The sequence below is a fragment of the Ranitomeya variabilis genome, chromosome 3 (assembly GCF_051348905.1).
Source record: "Ranitomeya variabilis isolate aRanVar5 chromosome 3, aRanVar5.hap1, whole genome shotgun sequence".
Lineage (NCBI taxonomy): Eukaryota > Metazoa > Chordata > Amphibia > Anura > Dendrobatidae > Ranitomeya > Ranitomeya variabilis.
Genome location: NC_135234.1, coordinates 81911007 through 81927118, shown reverse-complemented (window position 1 = coordinate 81927118; position 16112 = coordinate 81911007). Strand labels below are relative to the sequence as shown.

At 39.2% G+C, this 16112-nt stretch overlaps 1 protein-coding gene across 1 annotated transcript in view; it reads left to right on the top strand.

Annotated features, from left to right (window-relative positions):
• SLC6A4 (solute carrier family 6 member 4) overlaps positions 1 to 16112 on the top strand; it is a 182747-nt gene that overhangs the window by 128306 nt on the left and 38329 nt on the right. The window contains exons 4-8 of the mRNA XM_077294287.1: positions 1972 to 2191; positions 5169 to 5307; positions 5896 to 6030; positions 9354 to 9457; positions 11516 to 11643. Of these exons, the coding sequence (XP_077150402.1) occupies positions 1972 to 2191; positions 5169 to 5307; positions 5896 to 6030; positions 9354 to 9457; positions 11516 to 11643 (726 nt within the window). The remainder of the gene's footprint in view (positions 1 to 1971; positions 2192 to 5168; positions 5308 to 5895; positions 6031 to 9353; positions 9458 to 11515; positions 11644 to 16112) is intronic.

The following is a 16112-nucleotide window of genomic DNA, read 5'->3' as shown; positions in this document are numbered from 1 at the left end:
CTTCTTGATAGGGCCAATTTCTGTATTTGCGTTTTTTTTTTCTTTTCTGTGAGCCATAACTCTTTTTTTATTTTTCTGTCCCCATAAACATATGAGGGCTTGTTTTTCTGCAGGACAAGTTGTACTTTTGAATGACACAATTCATTTTACCACATAGTGTACTGGAAAGCAAGAAAGCAAAATTCCAAGATGGAGAAATTCAGAACCCCCCGCCGCCATTCCGACATTGGTTTTTGGGATTTGGGTTTACGGTGTACATTTTGTGGTAAAAATAACCATGAAATGACTTTGCTCATCGGTACGACTTACAGCAATGCAAACAAGTCCAGTTTTTGTTTTTATTATTATTTTAGTGATGAGTTTAGAAGTTGGAAAAAAAATATGGGGGTTCATCAGGGGCATCTAACAGGTTAGCAATCAGGAGTGAAGCACTGCTCCACCTGTGATTGATAGAGGCAGGTCCTGACTGTAACACGCCACGTGAGCTCACTCCATACACCCGCTTCTGACTTGCGCTGTATGTGTGTAGGATGTCGGGGCCAGGGCTATAGCCATGGCCGACAGTAATCCTTGTATCACCCTCTGGTCGTCCCATCCCTCCTGAGTACCACGGTACTGCTCTTCTGCACCATCTGGGCTCTCCCAGTATGGGGTTGTTTCCTCTGCAGATGGTTCCACAAATAAAGAGTCACAGTCCGGCTTCACTTTAACTTCAAGTTCTTTACTCAGCACAGCATCATCCAGAGCACAATCAATCACAGCAATTGACAACGCTTTCCCTTGTCTCTTCTCTCTGTCGCTAAGCCTGTCCCTGGGATGTACCGTATCTTCCGGTCCTGCAGTGTCCTCAATGCCCAGAACTTCTGCTTCTCGTGGGGGTATTCTCTGCCGTCTCGCCCCGGTCCAAAGAATAGCAGCCCACGCAAAAATCTGCCACATGTTGGATAACTTGCTCCCGTTCTGCTTAGCCTTCTTCCTCTAGCAACTGCAGTCCCACTAATACTGCACCGCTAGCACTGCTGCTGCTGTACTCTCTTCTGTGCTCTGGCCCCCTGGATGCTAGATGCTGGGCCCACTCTTCTACAATGTTGCGTGGCACGGTGATGCTCTGGACTAGCCAGCCCTGTGAGCTACACGGGTGCCCCAGCCCCCATCTAGTGGCCAACTTGGGGTACTACTCCGCTAGCACTATACCTAATGACTGGCCCGGGGTACTCACTTTCCCTATTATGCAAATACTGTGCAAAACATGTAAACAAACAGACATATGTACATATCAGAGTAATACACTTTAAGTGTAGCAATACTCATATACACGGCTGGTAATACACTTATACGTGTAGCAGTACTACCGTGTATAAAACATATTTGTGACATTAAATATGTAAACAGGGATTGGGAGAGAAAAAGGCATTATAACTGTCACACCCCCTATAAAGATATGGCGGTTGTCGTGAAGGGATTAACCTCTTAGAGATGCTGCCATTTTTTTTTTCGGTGCTTTTGTTTTATTCCTTCTCGAATTCCAAGATCAATATTTTTTATTTCTTGACTTGTCAGTTTGAATATCCCCATTTTCTTATACTGAAAAAAATAGGAAAAAGAAACCCACCTCCAAGTGAAGTGGAATTGGTTTTAAAAAAGAGACTGCAACTCCAGCATTATTTGTTTTTTTTAGTTTTCTTTTACGATACACACTTCCTGTTATTTTTCTCTAGGGGTCAGTGATTTGATGTTGCTCAATTAATATTGATTATTTTTTGTTTTACTACTTAAGAAAAAAATGTTTGTTTGCTTTTTTTTGCTTACTATATGGGCTAAAAGTGCCTAGTCATGGTTAATAATTCACTGTTCTGCTGCTCAGTGCGGATCCCAGTGATCGGGCACCCACCGATCAGCAAGTTATGACATCCATCAGATAGACACTGAACAACCCCATTGACTTTTCTGCTCTCTTTGTTCACTCTCCAGGAATTGGCTATGCTATCTGTATAATAGCACTTTATGTAGCATCTTACTATAACACCATTATGGCCTGGGCTCTCTACTACCTCATATTCTCATTCCGGTCTGAGTTGCCTTGGACCAGCTGCCGCAACGAGTGGAACACAGAGAACTGCACCAACTATTTTCAGAATAGTAGTGTGACTTGGATCAACAGCTCTATATCACCGGCAGAGGAGTTTTACACGTAAGTGCATGTAAGTGTGGTGAAGTCTAAGGGACTATGAGGGTAGTTGGAATGATCCAAAAAGTTGCAAATGTATCACAGTGAAATGTATCAGGAAATTAGTGGCAGGGTTAAGAGTCAGTGTGACAAATACACCAACCAAATGGTTTCCATTGCTCATGTCAGTAGACTTTGAGAATAAATCAAGCAAACTTAGCATTTCTTTATTGAGAATTGATATTATGCAGTCCAGTAATATAACTGACTGCAACCTAACAGATGTTTACCATAAAAAATATGAGCTGACCTTTTCTTTAAGTGATCAGGTATTGCAAATAAAAATGTTAAAGATTCAAAACCGTATATAATGTCATGTTTGTTTCTTGAGGACCCGTTAAAAGAGAACTGTCTCTTTGTGTATTGCATATGAAAAGTTCTTCAGTGTCCATAAAAAGTATGAAAATAGTTTTGAATCCATTACATTTGGAGCCTACATGCCCAGATAGTGATGGGCTTTTCACATTAGTGCAGACATGAATGAGTGAATTGTTGTTTAGAAATGTTTAATACTTTTAACAGGTGCATAGTTGGAGGGGCTGCCAGACCTTTCAATACTAAAGTTTGATTGAGGTGGTGTGTTAGGAAAAAAAAATACTATCCTGCCAATATACCCTGTTAAGCAGCTAGAGACCTTCTACAAAACCATCACTTTTGTGCATTGCATAGACAGCCACTAAAATTGAATAGTTGCGTTGTAGATATTAAAATTCAGTTTGTGCTGCCATCCAGTTTGGTCTTCTGTAGCAGCCATCTTCACTTCTGGCATCCAGCATTCTTGGTCCTGCATCCTAGGTGCATTTGTTGCTTATTAGGCCTTGTAACGTCATGACACATGCCAAAAATGCGGGAAGCAAAAGTGAAGGAGGACCAAACTGGATGTCGGACCAGGGCAGCGCTAATCAAATTGCTCATCTCTACCGCCTTTTAATGCTTCAATACCCCTATGTATGGGGTTACAACAGGTGATTGCAGGTGGTGATAGAAGACTAGCAGATCACCCCACTGGCTTCATTTTCCAAAAAGATTCGCTCCATGAGACACTTCCTTCAGTAATAATGAGGATACATACGGTACTGTTTCGGCCACAGATTTATTTTGCATGGTGGAGAATATCAGGACCTCTTAATACAGGCTGCAAGTATAAAGGCAGGTCAAGGTGATGAATGGACCATTGAACTACAAACAAATCCATATATATGTCAGCATACACGGTTTGATATATGCTTTGTGGGGTAGAGGCACCAAACAGAATTTTTCCCAGATGAAAGAAAGCCTAGCTTTTTGTATTTGCTTTTTAATATTGTGATATATAGTACCTTGCAAAAGTTTTAGACAGGTGTGAAAAAATGCAGCAAAGTAAGAATGCTTTCAAAAATAGAAGTGTTAATGGTTTTGTTTTTATCAATTAACAAAATGGAACGTGGACAAAGCAAAAACTAAATAAAATCAGTATTAGGTGAGATCACAATTTGCCTTCTTGTAGACACTCTTGAACACAGTTGTTGAAAGAACTCGGCAAGGAGGTTGTTCCAGACATCTTGGAGACCTAACCATCGATCTTCTGTGGAGGGAGGCTTGTTCAAATTCTTCTTTATTTCCATGAAATCCCACACAGACTAAATGATGTCTAGATCAGTGCACTTTGGAGTCCATATCATCATTTTCAGGACTCCTTGTGATTTTTACACTAAAGATAATTCTTATTGACCTTGCTTGTAGGTTTGGGGTTGTTGTCCTGCTGCAGAATAAATTTGGAGCCAATCAAACGACTTTCTAATGGTATTGCATGATACATAAGTATTTGCCTCTAGGGTTCTGTATAGTGGACAACAAGAAATGGGCAGCGTTGAGGACTGTAGACTCAGTGGTCGGCCAAGGAAGGCTAGTGCAGCTGATGAGGCACATCATGTTTCTTCCCTTCAAAATTAGAAGATGTCTAGCACTGCTATCAGCTGAGAACTGGCAGCAACCTGTGAGACCTAGCTACACTCATCTACTGTTAAGAAACATCTGGCAAGAAGTGGTCTTTAAAGTTGCTGTCCGGTCAAAATCGATAAGTTGTCACTCTATGCAACTGCAGACTTATCAATCATGCCCAGAACACGCACTGTGGGGATTCGCCGGTTTCTGAGCGGGGACCGTAGCGTATGTATGCATTATACATTCTCCAGCCTCACTTTAGTAGAAGAACATGGAGTCCTGGAAGTGAGCCATATCATCACTTCCAGGACTCCATGTTCTTCTTTAAACTGAATATTGTTCTTTATGACATTGGATTTATTTTGGGGGTTTTGTTCTACTGCAGAATAAATCTGATGGCATTACATGATAGATAAGTTTTTGTCTCACAGAGCATTGATCTCAACATCATTGATACTGTCTAGGATTACATACAGAGAAAGACGGATTTACACAAGCCTACATCCACAGAAGATCTGTGGTTAGTTCTGCAAGATGTTTGTAACAGCCTCCCTGCCAAGTTTCTTCAAATACTGAGGACAAGTGTACCTATAAGAATTTTATGCTTTGATGATGTCTTGAAGGCAAAGGGTGGTTGCACCAAATATTGATTTGATTGAGATTTAATTTTGCTCATTCAATTTTGCATTTTTTCGTTGATAATCTATCAAGACTTCTATTTTTGATGGCACTCTTGTTTTGTTTTTCCACGGTATTGTACATGATTAATTGTATATGTTGTCCAGTGTCCACGCAACAAATAAAATATGTAAAATGGCTTAAAAAATGTACTGATGTGTAATTAGTGCAGATCCTAAACAACCATGACCGCCACTGATTACATGTTGATAGCATAATTTAGCAACATTCCATGAATAATTAACACAGAACCAATTCAAACGCTAATTTGGAGTTAGCACATTTCACAGCTCTGCATCATTAATAATGATTAGATTTCTGGTCCATCTTCTGCTTCCAGTCGACTTGTGCTGCAGATACACAAATCAAAAGGTCTACAGGAACTCGGAGGGATTAGCTGGCAGCTTTGTCTCTGTCTACTCCTTATCTTCACTATTGTCTACTTCAGCATATGGAAAGGGGTCAAAACTTCTGGAAAGGTTAGTATGAAGCTAGAGACTTGTCTACTTTCCTCTTATTTGAGATCAACATACTGGAACCATCATTAGTTAATCTGATCGAAAAGTGCCTACAAGATGTCCTCTACCTGGAGGACCAGACATGTTCATAGTTACACAGAGAGCCCCTAATATTAATGGGAAATGTGTAATGGCTTATTTTCCCTGTGGAGGAACTATAGAAAAATTTGACAATTTGTGATCAAGTTTTGTTACAGATTACAGTTGATTGTGAAAGTTGCATTTACACAAACAAATGTTACCGATAACACCAATTAACAATATTACAATTTTACACTGGCCAATGCAAATGGATAATATAATTATTTAGTCCTGATTCATCTTGTAAGTACATATTATATAAGATGATGTGCTGATAAAAAAATATATGATTTTTTTTGCCATGTAAAAGATGTTTGCTTGGCTGTCATTCTACACTGACTAGTAATTTGGCCAAATAACAGCCTGTGCCAAAGGGCTTTACTTGTCCCTGGGTATAAATTCTGTGCCACTTACTGGACTAATTGATTTATGTATAAGATAATTTTAGTTTTTGATTCTTGTTTACAGGTGGTGTGGGTTACTGCAACGTTTCCATACATTGTGCTTACATTGCTATTAATACGAGGGGCAACACTCCCTGGTGCTTGGAGAGGAGTTTTATTCTACCTGAAACCTGACTGGGAGAAGTTGCTGACCACAGAGGTAGGGTGGATAATTACAAATACACAAAACTATATAAATATTACATATGTAGATCATCGCATTCCAAAATTGACCAATATTCGTTGACTACTTTGATCTAGACTTGGCAAACTAAACCGGCCATAGGTACAACGTGACCACTCTTGCCTTCGAAGGAAACCACGCTGGCAATTTGCCAGGCAATTATTTCTGTTCTGGTTATTCTGGTTAGGGACATCAACTTGTCATCATCATCAAATGATAGGCTGTCAATTAATGTTAAATTATTGTTATAATCCTCGTCAGATGGTCAAGGTCTTTGTCTAAAAAGGACAATGTCTAGAGCAACTTTTTAGGTTCCCTTAATGAGGGAATTATTTCATGACTTCATTTTGCTATTTTCACGTTCTTAGGAAATTAAACTATTTTCCTACCAAGAGAAGTTATAGCATGTAATTATTATTATTAAAATTATTTGTTCAAAGATTTGCAATGAGACATAGTTCATTGACTCAATCTGTGCATATATGTTGTATTTTTTCCAGGTAATATTTCTAAAATTGGACTTATCTGTATATCTCTGTAGGGTATTTATGGGGTTGGAAAATAATTATACTAATGTGTTGTTTGTGTTCACAACAGTTCAATATAAAGACAGGGAGATTAACTTACTGGCCCAAACTGCGTGTTTGATGAGGTTCTCACAATCCTGTAATCAGATCCACTTGTAAAAAGACATCATACATAGTAAGCAAACATATCAAGCACCAAAGGGGGCAAATAAAGTGGAGAGACCCCCAAAATATAATTGAGTTGGTGGGCAGTCGTGCTAAGAATTTGTTATGGAATTCCGACAGTTCCTGACACCCATGGATATAACTTTAATGGTTTGAATTTACAGGAACTGAATGGTCAACCATGAAGTCCCCATGGCTCGAGATTGAGCCAAGGGCCATAAAATAAAGGAGCATATGCCTAAGATTGTCATGCACTTCATTGGTGACATTTGCATGTTAGGTAATACAAGCAAATAGCAAAAGTGTTGCCATGTGTGATGTCTTTTACATGTATTGTGGACAGAGTTGGTGGAATCAATTTGCAGGACCGGATCCTTTGAACATATAAGTAATCTGTGACCGATGGAAGAGAGCCCTGACCTGAGCACCGCCTCCTACTTGACTGCTTCTGCAACTCTTCTTTTGATTATGCTGCCTGGAGCGACATCCCATGTGCATAACGCAACAACGATAATCTCTCGCCAGATCGCCTAATCAAAATAGGAACGGCAGACAGAGGATGGCAGGGTTGCCAACTTTACTTTTTATTTTTTTCTGGACAGTTTATAAAAAAGTGATGGACAGACAACATTTTTTGTGAACACATTGGAAAACCATAATAATTCATTATGATTATAAGTGATACATGTCTACAGCCCAGAATTCTAATATGAAGACTTTTTAGCTGCATTCACTGCGAACTATAAAATTATGATAATTACAGTGAAAATAATCAGTGTAAGTTTCTCCATTGTCAAAAAAAGGTCATGGATGCCCTACATTTTTTTTCTAAGGACTGGGCAAAAAAGTGCCCATTATTTACGACTGTCCTGGAGTTTATGGACAGTTGGCACTCCTACAGGGGGGTAGGACACTGTTCTCTGGCTTCCTGTCAGATGGGTAGAGATCTCTAACATGGCCGATGAAGCAGATCCTGCAAATTGATTTGTACCAACTTTTGTAGGTGTTGGCAATCACTTTTCTTAACATGAGGGATTCCATGTCATGATTTAAAAGGACTGTCCAGATACAGTAGTTAAAAAGTTATTTTATTTGAAAATATGATTTAATCGGAATAATATTGAGTAATTATGAAAGCTGCACAGTTCTAACTATATTATCAGCACCTGTCCCGCGGTCCTGCTTCAACATTTTGACACAGCAGAGAACGTTGCCCTTCCATCCTCATTACTAGATGTCCAGTGACCAGATGAAGAAATCTGGATATCAGGCTCACCAAGATCCTCCATCTCAAGTAATCCAGAGACAGAAGGAGCTGGCTAAGCTAAAAAAGCTATCTTGTGTATGGAGGTGAGACCCTGGAACCAGCAATGGTATCATGAAAACAATTCTCGTTTCAAAATTACCCTTCATTACTAAGTCTTATTAAATCATATTTGGAAACCAACATGTGTGAGAAGGAAGATCTTCACTTTAATGAAGCTTTACATGAGGAAGTGCGATACTGGACCTGCAGGCAATGGAATAGGCAAAAAAGTCATGCTACAGGATTGAATGACTAAAACAAACAATGAGGCTGTACTTGGATGGAAAAAAAACCCCAATTATTTTATGTACAGTGTATGACACACAATAGTTTCTGTAGTCATCATCACAAACATGACTACCAGCAGAAATAAAGAGGTTGTGTATATTATATGAACCTAATTGTCTATAGATTGTAAGCTTGCGAGCAGGGCCCTCACTCCTATTGGTATCTATTTTGAACTGTGATTTTTTTATGCTGTAATGTCTATTGTCTGTACAAATCGCCTCTATAATTTGTAAAGCGCTGAGGAATATGTTGGCGCTATATAAATAAAATTATTATTATTATTATCATTATTAATTGTACTTTGTATGGAATACCTAACTGTTCCATAATGAGAAGTATTGATTTTGTTTTGCCTTCGGACTTTTCTTTAATTAGTTACATCAATAACTATGGATTTAAATTGTTTTCTCGACATAGTCTGGGATAAATGCTTCATTCTTGTATTGTAGAGTTTCAATGCCAATGTGTTGAAAATTTGGCCTTGGGTGGATTTTCCATAATTGGTTACTAATGAAGCCAATATGATCTGCATACATATGTAGAATTATGGACAGCAACCCACTCAAGATTTTTACAGCAAAGAAAGCCATAGAGATGAGAGGAAATTCATCTGAATCTAATGATGGTGGCATCAGCCAATGAGCTATAATGTACAGGCTCTGCCGATACTCTGAGTAGGAGGTAAACGGCTACCTGTGAATTGCAGCAGCTCATTTTACTCAATGACTGACTTGCATAGCCTTGATTGACTGAACCGGATGTGCATGTTTATGGGGAATGTCAGAAGAGATATGTAGCTGTCAACCAACAAGACAACAATTATCTTGTAAGCCAGCGTTATAAGGCTGTGGAAACAAAGGATAGGGGCTCAGTAGAAAGAGAAGCTCGAAGTGTTGATAAAATGGAAATGTGCCCGCCATGATTTACGTTCTTTCCTCTATCCATAGATAAATATTACTTGATTTCAACTGTGAAATGTAATTTCCATTCATTCTTTTGCTTTATCTTTGCAGGTCTGGGTGGACGCAGCAGCACAGATTTTCTTCTCCCTGGGCCCTGGGTTTGGAGTTTTATTGGCCTTTGCTAGCTACAATAAATTTCACAACAACTGCTACCAGTTAGTATTAGTAACATTTTATTAATTTCCCTGAAAATTATATTTATTTTATTGCATGACCACACAGTCATCAGAGAATTTAATTTTCTGTTGGCTTCATGAATGCATTTTATGGTAATACAAAAAAAAATCTAAAAGCTTTTTCTTAGAAAGCAAAAATAAACTACGCATACACATCTTTGTCCATAATCATCCAGTCTATCTTGTTAACATCTGGTTTGTTTTTTTTAATCAGATTTTCAAATAATTAGACCTATAAGCATATACCAAGTAAAAAAAGAATTAATTTTATTAACAAAAAAAAGTTAAACATACAAGTTTTATAAAAAACTTAGGACAAGTGATTGTCCTAGCGGGTAGACACAAAAATGGACCAGGAAACCCAGGATTAATTTTAGGGAGTGAGCCAAATTTCACAATAGGAATAATGACATGTAGCGATATTTTTACAGTATGTGTAATCAATATAAAGCACCAGAATTGGATTGCAATCTTATATAAGAAATACTTTCTTCACGAGGAGAATGTAGCACCTAAGTATAATTAGATCAATTGCTGAATGTCATACATTCTCACAATAGATGCATAATGCCACTATAAAAATGGTAAAAAAAAGGTCCACATAAATCCAAAAGAAAGCGGTGATAAATTCTATGCAATAAGTCTGAGCTCAAATTATTGTTTGTATTGATTCGCTAAGACCTATATTATGAAGATCATATATATATATTTGTAATATGTAATAATAGTAGCTCTATATCCACCTGGTAAGAATACAGTGCTCAGTGCTCACTCCAAAAAAACATTCTATACCATTATATGAGTATGTAAAATAAAGTACACTTGTGCTACTCAATTCTGCAGTAATTAAGCCTATAATAAGGGGTAAGCGTATGATTTATAGAATGGTATACATGACCTGGTTTTCCGGAAGGCTCCCCTTTCAAATAATTAGTTTTTTTTCCAACTTCTGGCCAATCATATAATAAATGTGTATTATTATTATTATTTTTTACCACATGAATATCTTGGTGTTTTCTTAAATTTAGCTCTTTTTTTTATCTTTCCTCCTCTCCTTTCCTGACATATGCTTTCTATTCCTTGTAAGTAAAATCTAGTCTTTTTACTCAAGGGTGTGTAGCCCTCAGATCTTTTCCATGGAAGTTTTCTTGCAGAACTTTCACATTTTGGATAAAAAGGCTAGATTCATATGCAGGGAAGAGAGGACCGTATATCCTGATCGCATAAGTCCAGAAACAGAAAAAATAAACCATGACGAATTCAGGAGAACTTACAGGATTGTCATTAGCTAAAAAAATAACACATTTATGGAAAATGACTGGTTCTCTTTAATTGAGACCATTTCTAAGTTCATGAGAAATCCTAAGACTGATTTTGCAAAGCAAGATTAGTGTTTAGTTTGTTTTTTTTATGCATGTAAGTGATGATTGATTTAACTTTACCTTACAGGGACTGTGATTACGTACAACTTTCTAAGCATCCTTTATTTTGAATCACTGTCAACCTCAAATAGTCGTACAACATGGCTATGATTGGGCTAAACTAGTGACTGCCTTTTTTTAGACCCTATTGTTTTGGAGTTTTACATATTTCATAATCTTTTATTTCGGATTTGGGGCATAAAGTGAACTTGTAACTAAAGCTATGGTTACTAGACTTCATAGTGCTCAATTGCAGACGACCATCTGTTTAAACAGCTAGGATGAAGAACTTGAACTTCGAAAAATGCCGTGCACTTCTTTCAATAGTCACCAGGGTTGTGCTGTAGCAGGAACTAGTCATGGTCTCCTTGATGCCTTGACTGACCATTGCCCCAGTAAGCACTGTATAGTCAGCATTAGTTCTGCTGAGTGGGACATAAATCGAGGTAGAGTGGGCAGCCATTTAAACAGTTGGGTGCCTGCAAGATATACATGAGCTCTACCCTGGTGGTAGTTGCCAACCACAACTTTGATGAGCTGTCAGTATGTAATTTGTAAATATTAATTTTCTTTTACCAATTTCATACCTCAATACTATATTGACTGTGCATTACAGAGATGCAATGGTGACGAGCACAGTTAACTGCATGACGAGTTTCATCTCCGGCTTTGTCATATTCACTGTCTTGGGATACATGGCTGAAATGAGAAACTTGGATGTTTCAGAAGTTGCCAAAGATACAGGTAAAAAATTATTTCAAAGTTGTTGATGAAGACATAGGCTGTTAAAGTAGCTAGAACTGAATGTACATTGATGAGGGTAGTCATAATTTTTCCATTGACAAGGCTAGGCAATAATTTTCCTTGATGAAGCTACCCATAATTCAATCATTTATGGAACTATTTGAAATCGGTCTCATTGATGGGGCTACCCAATAGTTTTCCATTGATCGAGGCTAGTCATAACTGTTTAATTAATGAAGCTAGTTAGAATTGGTCAACAGTGTATATTGAGATGATCATCCAGTTGTAGGATAAATTAATACAGTATTGTAATAGTTAAAGGAAATCTGTCAGTAAGATGCTCCCTCCTCCCCGCCTCCACACACCGCACATATACGCATGTTGGTCTTTGACAGCTAAATCAAATGACACATCACATTTATATATTCAATCTGTTTGTGCATTACCAAGAAATCCAATTTTACTTTACATGCAAATTTGATGTTAAGTGCTATGGGCGTGACAGAGCACGTCCTGAGCCTCCACTTCACATGATTGTTTTCCCACCCTGTACCAGCTTCTTTTGCCTGATTCATAGCTCACTGTCTGTGTAATGTCATAAGCAAGGCAAAGAAATTAAGCAAAAGAGGCTGGTGCAGGGCGGGAAAACAACCCTGTGAAGCGGGGCTCCGGAAGTGCTCCATCACTCCTCATTTGCATATGAATTAAAACGCTGATTTCTCAAGCCTGTAGCGTGCAGTTAAGGAGTTGATTTTAATGGCCATTTCCATTTAAGGGAGGTTTTGGGCACTAATTGATTTATTGACTAGGAATATTTTCAAAAATTTGTGCTACAGTATAGTTATCAATTACCAATTCACGTATTCACGCATGGTAGATTTTTTGTAAAATAAAAAAAAGTATTCTGTTCATCAGAGTCAGGTTTATAAAACTCCATGCACATGTTGCTAAAAAAAAATACAGATTTTCAGCCCCAGAAATTTATGCAACAAATGTGATTTACAATTACTGTGCTGTACGTTTATGATGAACTGTATAAAATGAGTTCAATCCCTTATTATGTACATTCTGCCGCCAATGTGTAACCTATATCATGATTTCCTCCTTCTCATACACTAAAATACGAAAGGGCACGGAATGAAGTTGGCAGATGAATGCAAGTTATTTTGTGCCTCGAGGTAGTCAATCTGTCAAGTCAAAGCAGTACTACATAAGAGTTTTCAGACAACTACCTTAGTCAAGCGAGCTAGACTATCAAGTGTTACTAATTATTCTCTTTTCTGAAAGAAGAAAAATATTTATGGTAGTGGAAATTCCAGTCCGAACCAATGGCCAGTGCTGAGGTTACCAATGGCTTACTGTGCACATTTCGTTGTCAAAGTCACTGATCATCAAATCAGCCAGTGAGCTGCAAGCTATTTCAGATATCTGACTGATCTAGGAAGACAGTGTAAACACTCAGTGCCCATAATGAGGACAGCAAAATACTCCAGCCATGCAGGAAAATTCTCTGACCAACAGGTGTATATTATTATATCGCAAGGATTTATACTTTACATATCCACTACTTCATAGTAACATAGTTAGCAACGCTGAAAAAAGACATTTGTCCATCCAGTTCAGCCTATATATCGTCAGAATAAATCCCCAGATCTACGTCCTTCTAAAGAACCTAATATCTGTAAGATACAATATTGTTACGCGCCAGGAAGACATCCAGGCCTCTCTTGAATCCCTCAACTGAGTTCGCCATCACCTCCTCCTCAGGCAAGGAATTCCAGATTCTCACTGCCCTAACAGTAAAGAATCCTCTTCTATGTTGGTGGAAAAACCTTCTCTCCTCCAGACGCAGAGAATGCCCCCTTGTGACCGTCACCTTCCTTGGTATAAACAGATCTTCGGAGAGATATTTGTATTGTCCCCTTATACACTCACCGGCCACTTTATTAGGTACACCATGCTAGTAACGGGTTGGACCCCCTTTTGCCTTCAGAACTGCCTCAATTCTTCGTGGCATAGATTCAACAAGGTGCTGGAAGCATTCCTCAGAGATTTTGGTCCATATTGACATGATGGCATCACACAGTTGCCGCAGATTTGTCGGCTGCACATCCCAAAGATGCTCCATACAAGGCAGGATGGATCCATGCTTTCATGTTGTTTACGCCAAATTCTGACCCTACCATCCGAATGTCGCAGCAGAAATCGAGACTCATCAGACCAAGCAACGTTTTTCCAATCTTCTACTGTCCAATTTCGATGAGCTTGTACAAATTGTAGCCTCAGTTTCCTGTTCTTAGCTGAAAGGAGTGGTGTTGTGAATTTGGATTCTGGGCTCCCCCGGTGGCTACTGGTGGAATTGAACTTGTGACATCATCTTCCCTGTTCACCTGTTCTGATTAGATCTGGGTGTCGCTATATAACCTGGCTTCTCTGTTAGATGCTTGCCGGTCAACAATGTTATCAGAAGCCTCTCTGTGCTTGTTCCTGCTCCCAGACATCTACTAGATAAGTTGGACATTCGTCCATGTTTTGTTTTTGTATTTTGGTTCCAGTTCACAGCTGCAGTTTCGTTACTGTGTCTGGAAAGCTCTTGTTGATCAGGAATTGCCACTCTGGTATTATGAGTTAATGCCAGAGTCCTAAAGTAATTTCTGGATGTGTTTTGTTAGGGTTTTCTACTGACCATGAAAGTATGCTTTCTGTCTTCTGCTATCTAGAAAGCGGACCTCAAATTTGCTAAAACTATTTTCCTGCTGCGTTTGTTGTTTCATCTCATATCACCGCCAATATATGTGGGGGGCTTCTGTCTCCTTTTTTTTTTGGGCATTTCTCTAGAGGTGAGTCAGGTCTTATATTTCCCTCTGCTAGCATTATTTAGTTCTCCGGCCGGCGCTGGGCATATAGGGATAAAAAGTAGGACATGCTACCTGGCTACTTCTAGATGATGCGGTAGGTTTAGTTCATGGTCAGTATAGTTACATCTTCCAAGAGCTTGTTCCTATAGAGGCTTATGCTAGTTCTCTGGCCATGGAGATCATGACAGTTTGACCGGCCCCCTAAAGGGTTAAAATCCTTGGCTGAGAAAGGAGAGAAATAAGAAGTCTGCTGAGAGTTTTTTTTTTTTTTTCTGTGCTCTTAATTGGATCACTTGCCAGTCTGTCTATGCTGCAGTCTTTCTTTTTTTTCTCTCTCCTTATAATCTTTGAATGGCTTTGTGTTCACCTGTTAATAATGGATCTTCAGAGTGTAACTGCAGGTTTGAATAATCTCACCACGAAAGTACAAAATTTGCAAGATTTTATTATTCATGCTCCGGTATCTGAGCCGAGAATTCCTTTGCCGGAATTCTTCTCAGGGAATAGATCTAGCTTTCAGAATTTTAGAAATAATTGTAAGCTATTTTTGTCCCTGAAATCTCGTTCTGCTGGAGACCCTGCACAGCAGGTTGGGATTGTGATTTCCTTGCTCCGCGGCGACCCTCAAGACTGGGCTTTTGCATTGGCACCAGGGGATCCTGCGTTGCGCAATGTGGATGCGTTTTTTTTGGCCTTGGGCTTGCTGTATGAGGAACCTCATTTGGAACTTCAGGCAGAAAAAACTTTGATGTCCCTATCGCAGGGGCAAGATGAAGCTGAAATTTACTGCCAAAGATTCCGTAAATGGTCTGTGCTTACTCAGTGGAATGAGTGTGCCTTGGCGGCTACTTTCAGAGAGGGTCTCTCTGATGCCATTAAGGATGTTATGGTGGGGTTCCCTGTGCCTGCGGGTCTGAATGAGTCCATGACAATGGCCATTCAGATCGATAGGCGTCTGCGGGAGCGCAAACCAGTGCACCATCTGGCGGTGTCCACTGAGAAGACGCCAGAAAGCATGCAGTGTGATAGAATTCTGTCCAGAAGCGAGCGGCAGAATTTTAGACGGAAAAATGGGTTGTGTTTCTATTGTGGGGATTCTACTCATGTTATATCAGCATGCTCTAAACGTACTAAAAAGCTTGATAAATCTGTTTCCATTGGCACTTTACAGTCTAAATTTATTTTGTCTGTGACCCTGATTTGCTCTTTGTCATCTATTACTACTGACGCCTATATCGACTCTGGCGCCGCTTTGAGTCTTATGGATTGGTCCTTTGCCAATCGTTGTGGGTATGATTTAGAGCCTTTGGAAACTCTTATTCCTCTGAAGGGGATTGACTCCACCCCATTGGCTAATAATAAACCACAATACTGGACACAAGTGACTATGTGTATTAATCCGGATCACCAGGAGACTATTCGTTTTCTAGTGCTGTATAATCTACATGAGGATTTGGTGCTGGGATTGCCATGGCTGCAGTCTCACAACCCAGTCCTTGACTGGAGAGCTATGTCTGTGTTGAGCTGGGGATGTAAGGGGACTCATGGGGACGTACCTTTGGTGTCCATTTCATCATCTATCCCCTCTGAAATCCCTGAGTTCCTGTCTGA